The 13,846-nt window shown below is 46.0% G+C and overlaps 1 protein-coding gene across 1 annotated transcript in view; it reads left to right on the top strand.

Moving 5' to 3' along the window:
• The window catches only part of LOC119525009 (small G protein signaling modulator 1-like), a 135,370-nt gene that overhangs the window by 57,397 nt on the left and 64,127 nt on the right, over nt 1-13,846 (top strand). The window contains 3 exon segments of the mRNA XM_037823706.1: nt 4,945-5,083; nt 8,107-8,171; nt 10,597-10,742. Coding sequence (XP_037679634.1) covers nt 4,945-5,083; nt 8,107-8,171; nt 10,597-10,742 — 350 coding nt within the window.

Below are 13,846 nucleotides of genomic sequence, written 5' to 3'. Positions count from 1 at the left end.
GCTGTAGCGCAGAATGGGCTGGTGGAGCAGATCCTAGCAGTGCCCACCCCCAGCCCTCAGTATTTCTCATTCTGTGCATGGCCTTCAACTGTCAGCTCTCAACCCCTGCATCTCTGCCTGAGAGGTTTCTCTGCCCATGGATGGGCAGATTGGAAGTCTCGGGGAATTAGTGCCTTGCTCAGCCAATGAGTGATGGGAGTTGGTGTGTAAATAGCCCAGCTCCCTGCCCCCTCTGGTGGGAAAACTCTGAAATCTGTGTTCTCTATAGTCTCCCAGATGTCCCCAGGGGAATTGAGCCGCAATTGCCCACAGTGGTAACTTGCTTGGTGACTAACTCCCTTCCCTGTCTCACTTCCTCAACCCCATAATGCTGATTCCTGGGAGCATGTCCCAAATAAACTACTTATGTTTGAATCCTTGTCTCAGGCTCTGCCTTTGAGGAAACCACAACTAAATCAGCTTATTTACAGTAGGATTTCTCAACTCTGGCACTATTGATGTTTTAGACAGATTAATTCTTTGTGGTTGGGGGCTCTCCAGTGTATTGTAGGACGTTGAGCAGCACCCCTGGCCTCTGCCCACTGATGCCAGTGGCACCCCCATCCTCCAGTCATGAAAACTAAAAATGGCTCCATATATCCCCAAGTGTGCAAAATTGCCCCCCAGTTGAAAACCACCAGGTTAGAGGAAAGAGCACAGCCACTATAGCCTCAGATTCCCAGCTCTGCCACTTGCAATATGGGCAAGTGTCTCTGCCTCTTGGGGCCTCCTTTTCTTGTCAGGAGAATGGGGATAAAATTACCCCCTTGCCAGGATCATATGCTGAGCATTCAGTGTGAGGATGTGTGGACCCAGTGTGGGTCCTGATGCTCAGCAGATGCCTGGGGAGCCGTGGTAGGTATTGTATTCTGAGCACTTGCTGGGTGCCAGGCCCACTTCTTTGTGCTCCCTATGTCTCCATTCATTAAATCCTCTCCAGGCAGGTGTCATCATCATCACTACTCTCATTTTGCAGAGGAGTAAACTGAGCCAGAGGAAGGCTAAGTGACTGGTTCAGGGTTACATGGCTAATTCCTTGGCAGGGCTGGGATTTGAATGCAGGCAGTCTGGCTCTGGAGTCTGTGCCTCTATTTACCACTCCATGCAGATTACTTTGACTGGGAGGCAGGATGTTGTGATTTTACCCCCTTCATCCTCAAGGTCAGATGTAGCCCACATGGAAATGGTGGCCCTGTGCTTGACTGATTTTCTCAGGGGCTGGAGCTTTGCAGGGTTAACCAAAACAGTCATGGTGTTCATCTAGGCATGAAGTCTTTACTGGAGTATTGCCTAAATCAGAAGTCGGCAAACCACACACTATGGGCCAGATGTGGCCCCCTGCCTGGCTTTGTAAAGAAAGTTTTATTGGAACATAGTCATGCTCATTCATTTATGTATTATCCATGGCTGCTTTTGTGCTACAACAGCAGAGCTGAGAACCTATGGTCTGCAAAGTCCAAAATAATTACTCTCTGATCCTTTACGTAAAAAGTTTCCCGAGGCCTGCCTTAAGTAACAAGAGCACTTCATCCAGTGGCAGGGAAGATGTGACCACAGATGGTTCTACAGTCCCTTTTCAATATTTTATAACCCCAACAGTCACCAACTGCTCCTTTGCCTACCACTTGTGCACAAGAGGAAGGTAAGACAAATTCTGAAACAGTCAGGTTCACAGTCGGATAATTGCTTTTTCAGCTTCCTTTGTCTCTGAGCCTGTCTATACTGCACTGTCCAGAATATTAGCCACAAGCCACACATGGCTATTGAGCACTTGAAATGTAGTGAGTCCAAGTTGAACTGCGTTGTAAGTGTCAAATACACACTGGATTTTGATGATTTTTACAAAAAAAAAAAAAAAAAAAAAAAAAAACACAACCCAGAATGTGAAATAGTCTATCAATAATTTTTATTGATCATACATTAAATTGAAAATATTTTGGATACATGGGTCAAACAGAATATATTGTTGATATTGATTTCACTTTTTCTTTTTACTGTCTTAACGTGGCTACTAGAAAATTTTAAGCCCCAGGCCTGGCTCATGCTGGCACGCTATTGGACTGCACTGGTCTACTGAGGGTTTTCTCAACCTCGGCACTACTGACCTTTGGGCTGAATAATTCTTTGTGTGGGGAGCCATCCTGTGCATTGTAGGATAATCAACAGCATCCTTGGCGTCTACCACTAGATGCCAGTAGCATCTGGCTAACACCCCTAGTTGTGACAACCAAAAGTGTCTCCAGATGCTGCCAGCTTTCCCCTGGTGGCCTAAACTGACCTGGTTGAGAACCCCTCATCTCCGGAAAGGATGGTGGGATGGGCAGCAGTCAATGGGAAAACAGCAGGAGGGGTTATGAGTGGGATTTCAGGAAACTGATACTTGGGGTTAGAATCCCAGCTCCACTACTTATTAGCTGGTGACCTTTGGCTTATTTCTGAAATCCGTGTGCCTCGGTTTCCTAATCTGTAAAAGGTGATAATATAGGTGCCTGTAAGTGAGAGCTGATGCTAGTGGAATGAAAGGGGGAACTTCTGGTCAAATAGGCTACCTGGTGGGACTTTGGGTGATTAAGTTGTGTCATTGTTCTGAGCCTCAGTTTGCTCTTCAACAAAATGGGAAAAGAAATGCATCCCTTACCAGGTCATTTAGGACAATAAGGCAATGCCCAGCATGGCACCCAGCACAGAGTAGGCCCTTTATAAGTGTCAGCATTCTTCATCCCTTTAATCAGACACCACACTTGGGAGTCAAGTGGAGCAGGCAGGGGAAGGGTTCAAACCTTGAGGAATTGGCTCTCCAGGGTGTCTTGGAGTCCTACCCACCTGAGACCTTCCATTTCACCTTTTCTTTTTGTTTTATGTCTCAAGTTGTTTCCAACCCCTTTGGGCAGCCCTCCCCCTGTCTCCATAGGCCTGGCCTGTATGGTGGTTCCTGCAGGCCAGTCCGTGCTGGTGGTGGCCAGGGGGAGTCAGTGGGCATGAGCCGGATGGGATGCCACTCTCGCCACACCAGGCTTGAAGCAGCAGCCCCCCAGTAATATCCAGATGCCCCGCCGCGGGCTGGGTGCCGGCCACCTCCGCCATGTTGTCATTTGAGTTTTGGTCCTGAGGGAGATGGTTGCAGGAGACAAACTGATGCCTGAATGCCGTCCAGTCTCCACCCTGTAGGAGGCAGCTGGGAGTTTTATGTCGATTCAGTAGCACAGGGATCCACTGATGATGTCTGCGTGGGTGTGAGTGGCTAAGGTGGAGGTGTGTTTGCCACCCTGGGCTAAGCTCATCAGTGCTTCTCTGAGATTTGCTAACATCTAGGGATGTTTTTCTAACGTGTTTTACAGGGGCCCACTGGTGTTTCTTGGTGAGCTCATTGGTGAGTCTGCTTGGGGAGGAGTGTTACAACAAGCCACTTTTGGTGGCTCCAAGAACCCCACTCTGTAGGCTGCTTCCCACTCCGTCAGTGAATAGAGGTGAGGCAGGTCAGCTACTGAGCTCTGTTGGCAAGTGGGCCAAGTCCACAGCCCACCCTCCCCTTGGAGCCTGAGAGGTGATGCAGGTTATGGCCAATTATCCTTGCAGAGGCATGGCAATGATTTCCTAGAGCATGGGTTGGCGAGCTATGGCCCATGGGTCTGATCCAGCCTCCTTCTGTATAGCCCACAAACCAAGAATGCTTTTCCCACTTTTAAGCAATTGAAAAAAAAATTAAAGAAGAGTAATATTTCATGACATGGAAATTATAAAAAATTCATGTTTCAGTGTCCATAAATAAAGTTTTATTGGAATACAGCCATACTCATTTGCTTATGTTTTGTCTGTGGCTACTTTCGCACTACAATAGCAGAGTTGAGTAGTTATGATAACAACTGAATGGCCTGCAAAGCTAAAATATTTATTTGACCCCATATAGAAACAGCTTGCCAACCCGTGTCCTAGAGAAAATAAAATTTTTGCACTGCTCTGGAAATGCCAAGAAGTCAGGAAGTTAGCCATAGAAATTGCAATACATTTGTCCCCAGTATATTTGCTCTGCGGCTTCGTGGACAGTGAGGTTTGCATGAAGCTGGAATGAATGAATGAATGAATGAATGAATGAGAGAAACTATGAAAGCTGTTTCCCAAGAACATTTGATCAGAAGTCAACAGTCTCCAAGACTTAGGAGATCAGTTATGTCCTGTTGGTTCTCAACCATGCCACTATATCAAAATTGTTTTTAAAATACAGATTCAAGGGTCCTATCTCCAGGAGGTTTTCATTAAGCAGGTCCAGGGTGGGGAATGGGCATATGGCATTTTAACAAGCCCCCCTATAGCACATGATTCTTGGGCATCGCCAACCTGTTGGAGACGCCCCTGTGGATCAGCTATATAGTTTGGACCATGGGTAGCCTAAGTGCCCTCCTCTTTCATCAGCAGGGATTCCACTGTGTATTGCGCTGGTATGTCCTACCTCTACAGCTTCCCTTCCATCTCACCACCAGGAGCTCCTCATGAGGTCTGTCTCTGGGGGGTTGAGACCCTCAGCTTTCCCCAGAAGCCCCCATCAGTATCTTACAAGAGCAACTAAATGACAACATGGTGAGGCTCAGCCTCCTGTTCTGGGATTGGGCCTATTTTCTTGGCTCTGGTCTCTCTCCGATTCGTATCTTCCTCATCAGCTGTCACTGGCTCTGCCCATCTTCTGGGGTCCCCAAATCAAATCTTGGTGGTGGTTTTCACTGGATCAGGTGGGCTCAAGGTGCTGGGTCAGATAATGATTGGGGTCACTGTTTCCTACTGTCACATGCTGGGTGTTTACCTATCCCTGTGCTCGCCTGGAGATCAGCTGCTTGCTTTGTGGTGAGGTTTCTGAGGCCACCACAGCTGTAACCAGGGCTCTTTCTCAGTCCCTTCTTCTACCCACCACAGTCCCCCAGGACATGATGGATGTCTCCGTGAGCAACCTGCCATCCCTGTGGCAACCTGGACCCCGGAAATCCTCCTGCTCATCCTGCTCCCAGAGTGGCTCAGCTGATGGTGGCTCAACCAGTGGCTGCAACCATGAGAGGTATGAAGGGCTTGAGGTGGGGATAGAAGAAACCAGAAGATTTAGCAAAGTTTTGTGGCTGCCTGTTTCTTGCTCTGCACTGAATTCAGAGGAGTGAACACTGGCTATGGAATCATCCAGATTTAAGTTAAATCCTGGCCTGGTGAAGTCCTAGCTGTTGTATCTTCCTTACATGTATCAGTCAGTATCAACAGGGTTATGTTGCAGTAAAAAACAGTCCTAAAAATCTCAGTGGCTTAGTACAATAGAGTTTGATTTATCATGCATGCTTGTGTCTACCACGGATCAGCTGGGGCTCTGCTCTCTCAACATTCAAGGGCCTGGTTGTTGGGGCAGCCACCATCTTGAATATTGACAGCTATGTTGATAGAGGAGAAGGTAGCTCTGGAGGGACTTGTACCAGTAATTAAATACACCTGCCCAAAAGACACACATGTCAATTCCACTCATGATTCATTGACCCCACCCAAAAGGGGCCAGGAAATGTGGTCCTTCCTTGTGTACAGAAGACAGAAACCAGAAATATTTCTTAATGACAACCACACATGCTTCAGAACAGATGAATTGTGTTCCTACTTATATGGCTATTGGAAGGAACAAATCAAATAATAGTTGAAAGTGGCCAGTGCATGGTACCTGCCACATGGTAATACTAAATAAATAACACTTATTATTTTATTGTTTAAAGTTAGATCCCCAGTTCATCTCCCTCCTTCCCAGTAGAGCTTTTAGTCTCTTTGGAACCAGTGAGCCAATTCATGAGTGTGGACTTGTTTCCCACTGGCCCAGCCTGGGAGAATTGATTTCTTCCTCCCTTGCTGGGTCTCTGTCCTGGTGGGTGTTCCAGTCTTCAGTCATAGAAAAGTAGGAAGTGGGGACTGGAATCAATTTTTTTTAAGTCATTTAACCCCAGGCTCCTCAATGTGTGGCTTATGGACCAGCAGCATCAGCAGCATCACCTGGGCAAATTCTCAGTCACTCCTCCCAGAGCTAGTGAGTGAGAATCTATATTTAACCAGATTCCAATATCACACATGTACACTTAAGTTTGAGAAGCACTGATCTAACCAGAGAGACTAAAACTTCCATGTGCATCAGAATCAACTGGGGGAGGTAGAAAACATACTGATCACTGAACCCTTCCCTTAGAGGTCCTGACTAAGTCTACATGGGACCCAGAAATCCACATGTTGGAGAAACTCCAAGTGACTTTTGTGCTTAGAGTCCATGGACCATAAATAAAGGCTGCTCTAACCCATTAACCCTCTCATAGCATCTGCATACATGCCTATAGTGACAGGGAGCTCACCACCTTGCAGAGAGCCAGGTCCACTGTGGGACAGCTGTCTATGTGGTGCTCCTCTTATGTAACCTGAGTATAACCTGGGGGCATAGAAGGGTCATCCTTCCCACAATGTCCCTGAGTTTTCTGGGTGTCCACTGGGATGCCCTGGGATTAAATTTGTGGCTCTACCTTTATTCTGGCCTGTTTGAGGATGCACAGCATTCCCTTCAGTTGTCTTTGTGTCCTTCAGCCACACTCGGGCCTTAACTCCTCTCTCCTCTTACAACCACAAAAGCTCCAAAGATCCCCATGCAAGGGAAAGCTCTGAGTTGTCACCCACTTGGCAAGCAGCAGACTCTGAATCCTAGTCTAGCTCAGTTTGGCTCAGCTGGGTCACTGTAGAGATCTTTCTGCAAGTGACAGCAGCCCAATTCAAACTGGTTTAAGTAAAAAAAAAAAAAGGAAATTTGTTGACCTAACTGAGAATCCACAGCATGGTAGCTTCCGGTATGGCTGGACCCAGAGGCTCAGAACAAGAATATCTCCCATCTCTCTGGTTCTTGGCTCTGCTTGCTTCTAGGGTGGCTTCACCCTCAGGCAGGCTTTTCTCATGCAGTTGCAAAATGGCCCCTAGCATCCACTGCCCTATATCCCACTGGCTTAGAAACTTGAGGAAAAAAAAAAAAAGAGTGTCTGTTTCCTAATAGTTCCCTCCCAGGGCTGATTCTCATTGGCCCAGGTGGGGTCACGTGACCATCTGTGACCCAGTTACTGTTGCTCCAACCCAGGTCATACGCTAACTGGGTAGAGTCTGTCTTATCCAAACAATAAGGACAGAGAACTGGGGAGGAGGTGATTCCCCAAAGAAATATTGAGGAGCTGATAGTAGAAGGGAGCAATGATAAATTATGTCTACACAGTTGTTTTAGTTTGCTAATGCTGCCAGAATGCAAAACAACAGAGATGGATTGGCTTTTATAAAAGGGATTTTTTTGGTTACACAGTTACAGTCTTAAGGCCATAAAGTGTCCAAGGTAACACATCAACAATCAGGTACCTTCACTGGAGGATGGCCAATGTTGTCCAGAAAACTTCTGTTAGCTGGGAAGGCACGTGGCTGGTATCTGCTCCAAAGTTCTGGTTTCAGAATGTCTTTCTCCAAGGATGTTCTTCTCTAGGCTGCAGTTCCTCAAAAATGTCACTCTTAGTTGCACTTGGGATATTTGTCCTCCCTCAGTTTCTCTGGATCAAGAGTCTGCTTTCAATGGCCATCTTCAAGATGTCTCTCATCTGCAGCTCCTGTGCTTTCTTCAAAGTGTCCCTCTTGGCTGTAGCGCCTCTTCAAAATGTCACTCTCAGCTGCGCTGAGTTCCCTCTGTTTGTCAGCCCATTTATATGGCTCCACTGATCAAGGCCCACCCTGAATGGGTGGGGCCATGCCTCCATGGAAATATCTCATGAGTCATCACCTACAGTTGGGTGGGGCGCATTTCATGCAAACAACCAGAGGATTCCAGTCTAATCAACACTGATAAGTCTACCCACACAAGATTACATCAAAGAATATGGCTTTTTCTGGGGGACATAATACATTCAAACTGTCACAAAAGTTAAGAGTCCTTGTCAGTCCCTCTGACTGGTTCTAACTTGCCCTCTAGGGATGAGTTGTGTTCTTGTCCATGAAATTTGGGCTCTATGGGAATCTATTCTAAACTTTTCCCTCTGCCTCCACCTCCAGGGCTCCCCTGAAGCTTCTCTGTGACAACATGAAGTACCAGATCCTCTCCAGAGCCTTCTATGGATGTATGTACTGGCCTTCTTTGCCATGTGGGTCTCAGGGGAGGATTATTGAGTGCTAACTGGATGCCAGCAACTTCAGAGGAAGGAGCCTGGCTCTGGACTTTGAAACTTCTCTTTTACTTCCTAGATGCCTGGCTTCTGTGAAGTTATATTAACTTCTCTGTGTCTCAATGTCCTCATCTATAGCTTGGGGATAAATTTTATCCCTGAGTTCCAAGAGAGGGCAGTGAACAGTGAGACTTTTCAGGGGTGTTCCAGTTTGCTAATGCTGCTGTTATGCAAAACACCAGAATTGGATTGGCTTTTATAAAGGGGGTTTATTTGGTTACACAGTTACAGTCTTACGGCCATAAAAGTGTCCAAAGTAAGGCATCAACAGTAGGGTACCTTCACTGGAAAAAGGCCATTGGAATCTGGAAAACCTCTATTAGCTGGGAAAGCACATGTCTGGCATCTGCTTGCTCCCAGGTTGTGTTTCAAAATGGCATTCTCCAAAATGTCAGTTTTCAACAGCCATCTTCCAAAATGTCTGTCTTAGCTGGAGCTCTGAGCTCCTTCTATTTGTGAGCTTTTGTAAGACTCCAGTGAACTAATCAAGGTCCATGCTGAATGGGTGGGGCCACACCTGATTGAAACATTCAATCAGAGGTCACACCCTAACCAAAGGTGTCCACTCACAGTTGGGTGCGTCACATCTCTATGGAAACAACCTAATCCCAATAGCCCACAAGATTGGATTGAAAGATCATGGCTTTTTCTTAGGGGACATAATATATCCAAACTGGCACAGGGGGCAGGGAACTTGGTTTAAGCATCATTGCACACACCCAGGAGGGATCATTTTCTGGATTTATATATGAGAAGCATATATAAACTGGTGTTGCATGTTGTAGGTGCTCAATTAGTGTCAGTTCTCTTCTTCTGTGGGCAAAAGCAGAAGAGTAAGGTGGCCTGAGCCCTCCCCAGGAACTAAACTAAATTCGTAATACAGATACTCTGATTATCCCCCATTTAAAATGATGAAACTTCGCACAGAGAGGTCCAGTGACTTGCTCAAGGCCACACTGTTATTAAGTGGCAGAGCTGAGATTCTGCAGAAGCTCTGTTTTTTTCCACTCTACCGAACTGATTTTTAGCAGTTTTTATTTCACCAACCTCACAATCTAGATGGGAGAGACAAAACACGTGCATTTTCAGGGATTCCAAAAAAGTCCTGATGAGGCCTGCAGGTCATATCCCCGAGTGTCTGGAGAAGCAGAGAGAGGCATAAGCTCCACCAGGGCAAGGATTTTGCCTGTTCTGTTACCACCCATCTCCACAGTCTATTGCAGGGCCTCGCATGGAGCAGGCATCTGGAAAGCATTGATTAAATCCAAATGGAAGGTCTTCCTGGGAGAAGGGCAGTTGGTCAAGATGGGTCTGAAACAATGTCATTGCACAATGTGACTCAATCCTGAGGCTGTGCACATGGTGGCTGAGAACCCAGGTTCTGGGGTCTGGTGGCCTGGGTTCAAATCCACCCCCACACTTCCTAGTGATGTGACTCAAGCAAGTGACATAACTAGTCTGTGCCTCAGTTTCCCCATCTTGTAGATGGGGATAATAGTAGTAACTGCTTTGTAGGATTGTGGTGAGAATTAAATGAGCTAAGTTATATAACTCTGGGAACAGCTCCCGGGCACATAGTATGTACTATTTAAGTGTCAGCTATTATTATTTTTCTTATTATTACTATTCTTCCATTGTGGATAGGAGTAAAAGGCTCCAGAATGTCCAGGTCCTTTCTAGGAGTTGGGGATGAGATGGTGGGGAGTGCCTGAAGAAAAGGGCATGGTCAGAGCAAACAGAACCCAAGCTGGCATTTGCCATATGCTTCCTGTGCCAGACACCCTCCAGGTGTCCAGGGTGAAGGGTGGATGCTGGCAGGCATTCCTTTAAGGGCACAGGGCCATCTTGGAAAGCAACTGGGCACCTCAGCATCTCCCCTGGCCACTGACTCCCTTTTCCAGCTGCAGTTTTAACGAGGGTCATCCACCTCTCACACTCTTTCTCTCTGGTTGGATTCGAGAGCCTCTCAGGGTCAGAGGGTGGTGTGAGGCATGGTGAGCCTTCAGAGTCTCTGGCTCCCCTCCTGCCTGCCCCTTTCTGCCTCCAGCCTATGAATTAGATACTTTGGCTTCCAGCAGAGTAGGGTGGAGGTGCCCCAAGAGGCTGTGAAAGGTGCTGTTATGTCCCCAGGGTCAAGGCAGCAAGTGATGTCACCTCTCTGGCCTCAGCTGCCTCATCTGGAAAAGGAGGGTGCTCAGTATCCACTGAAGTGCGGTGGGGCAGTAAGACTGTCAGTGACAGAACACTTTGGATGCTCCACGAGATGAGCAGAGAGGTGTCGGATGGTGGCTGCTGACCCTTCCCCTCCCTCCTCTGGCAGGGCTTGCCTACCGCCGTCACCTGTCCACTGTGAGGACGCACCTGTCAGCTCTGGTCAATCACATGATTGTGTCTCCAGACTCGCCCTGTGACACTGGCCAGGGGCTGACGGCTGGGATCTGGGAGCAGTAGCTTCAGGACAGCACAGTAAGTCTGCGCTGGGAGACTTAGCTTGGTCTGCTGGGGGCAGGGGCTGCTTGTGGGGACTCAAGGTGGCCTTCTTGTGTTCTGCATATACCAACTGAAGACCCTCACGTCTTCTTGAGAATTCCAAGACCCATAGCTCTCTTCTGCTCCTTGGGGTGGGGATCGGGAGTGGGTGGAAAACAGATATGCTTGCCTGGAGGAAGTAAAGGATAAATCAGTCAGTAAGCATTTATTAAGCATCGGCTGAATGCTCAGTCCTGCACAAGGTGCTGTGACATAGTCTCAGCCAGAAGGAATTTACAGCCCAGTTGAAACTACCCTAGAATGGTGAGAGCAGCTAAATAAGACAGAGGCTATTGGACCAAACCAACCCCAACACCCTTCAAATATCTTTCTCCCTTCTCTGTCTCAGGACCTGAGGTTCTACCATTAGCTATTTTACCTGGAGATAGTCATTCCTTGAATACATTCTAAGATTTTCTTATTAGAATGCAAATGTCCCTGGAAGGTAAATGTTTATTTTGGAAAAAAGGTTGCTGGTCAAATAGTTTGGGAAATTTAAGATTGAACAGCTTTCTGTGCTTTATAGGATTTCTCAGAATCTTAGCTGTGCCAATATGCTTTTCACTCTCAAGAAATTGAGGTAGCATAGGAGAACATATGGGACATTCCTTGAAATTTATTTATTTATTTCCACCTCCCATGGCTGGTGGAAAGCAGGATCCACTTCAGGAAACACTGATTTAAATGCTGCCAAGAGTGGGCATTAAGAGTTGGTGCCTGTTTCCTCCACAATGGAGGAATCTATTGGCTCAGTCTATTGTGAGCCTTTCCACAGGGGCCCTGGGGAGGGCTGGGCTGGCTTCCACTCATTGATGGGAAGGTGCTATTCTTGTATTATTCTGGGGACCCCAGAGGACTCAGTGGAAATACAAATTGATTCCCATGCCAGGACAAGCAGAAGGATGGTTTTTCTTCTTGCCAAAAATAATTTTTGTAAATTCCAGAAGGCCGACTTATTGTAACCATTCAAAGAATGCAGAAGTATATGACGTAAAAATGTTTAATATTTATCATCTCTGCTTCACCCCTCTACTTCTAATCCCCTGAATTAATGAATGTTATCAGTTTGGCATGGACCCTTCCATGCACTTCCTATGCTAATCCATCCATAGACATATCTACATGGGGATTATTTTTTAATGAGGTCATATTATATCAGTATTTTAAGAGACTAACTTGCTTTTGTCACTTAAGATTTCAAGGACTTTCAAATCTCTAGGTGAGATATTGAATGTTAGAACTTCAGCACCTCCGATATGGATGGTCCATAATTGATTCAGATCTTACCCTGTCGAATGGCATCTAGGTTCTTTTTTTTTTTCTTTAATTATTTCTAACAATGCCATAGTCAGCATCTTTATAGTGCATACCTTTCTGTACTAATGCTTTCATTTCTAGAGTAGATTCCTAGAAATAAAATGGACTGCTGTGCATTTAAAATTTAACCAGATTTGCCAGCTTACTTTCTCAAAAGGTCATAGCATTCATAAACCCCTGCAGTTGAGAGTGCACATTTCCAGAGGAATTTAAAAGATTTATATATTTCTAGGCTCCATTCCAACTTCACTGATTGAACATCTGTGGGAGCGATACCCAAGTATCTGAATTTTGAGAAAGCTCTTCCAGTGACTCTGGTGTTCTCTCCAATTAGGAGGCACTATCTAAGGACAAATTGGTTGAAACAATAAATTGGTCAAAATGACTATTTTTTATGCTATGCTTTTGTAACCCTTTCTCAACTTGTTTGGCCACATCTCACCTTTCTTAGTTGCAGTGCTGTATTAAGGTAGATTGAGTCCAGTTGCTTGACACCATGAGGTTTTATTTCTTGCTCACTTAACAGTCTTGGGTGGGTGTTCCTGGTGGGTGTGTATCTCTGCTCCCCACAGTGATTCAGGGGCCCAGGCTCCTTCAGTGTTGTGGTCCTACCATCCTTGGGGGTCTTATGGTCAGCTATCCCCAGTCAGAAGACAGAGAGAGGCACACATCACTCCTTCTCACATCCCATTGGCCGGAACTCAAGTCACATGGTCATGCTGAACTGCAAGGCACGCTGGGAAATGGAGTCCAGCTGTGGGCTCAGGGAGAAGAGGACATGGATTTTTTTAAAAGTCAGTTTTATTGAGATATTCACATACCGTACAGTCATCCCTGCTGTAAAATCAACTGTTCACAGTACCATCATATAGTTGCGCATTCATCACCCCAATCTATTATTGAACATTTTCCTTATACCAGAAAGCATAAAAATAGGAATAAAATATAAAAGTAAAAAAGAACATCTAAATCATCCCCCCCATCCCACCCTATTTTTCATTTAGTTTTTGTCCCCCTTTTTCTACTCATCTGTCCATATGCTGGATAATGGGAGTGTGACCCACAAGGTTTTCACAATCACTCTGTCACCCCATGTAAGCTACATAGTTATATAATCATTTCAATTTGATAGTTTCAGGTATTTACTTCTAGCTATTCCAATACACTAAAACCTAAAAAGGGATATCTATATAGTGCATAAGAATGCCCACAGAGTGACCTCTCAACTCCATTTGAAATGTCTCAGCCAGTGAAACTTTGTTTCATTTCACTTCTCCCTTTTGGTCAAGAAGATGTTCTCAATCCTATGATGAGGGGTCTGGGAGTCATATCCTGCATTGCCATGGAGATTTACACCCCTGGGAGTCAGGTCCCACATAGAGGGGAGGGCAGTGAATTCACCTACCAAGTTGGCTTAGCTAGAGAGAGAGGGCCACATCTGAGCAACAAAGAGGTACTCTGGGGGAGACTCTTAGGCACAATCACAAGCAGGCTTAGCCTCTCCTCTGCAGTAACAAGCTTCATAAAGGCAAGCCCCAAGATAGAGGGCTTGGCATACCAAACCATCAGTCCTCAATATTTGTGAGAACATCAACAATCCAGGTGGGGAAGGAGGACATGGATTTTTGATGAAAAGCTCACATCTCTGCCACAAATAATTCTCTGATTTTTAAACAGCTTTGACAAGGCTGTCTACATAATACAAATCAGTATTCCTAACAGAG

This window comes from Choloepus didactylus (assembly GCF_015220235.1).
Source record: "Choloepus didactylus isolate mChoDid1 chromosome 23 unlocalized genomic scaffold, mChoDid1.pri SUPER_23_unloc2, whole genome shotgun sequence".
In the NCBI taxonomy this organism is placed as follows: domain Eukaryota; kingdom Metazoa; phylum Chordata; class Mammalia; order Pilosa; family Megalonychidae; genus Choloepus; species Choloepus didactylus.
This window is presented reverse-complemented; position numbering and strand designations above follow the sequence as displayed.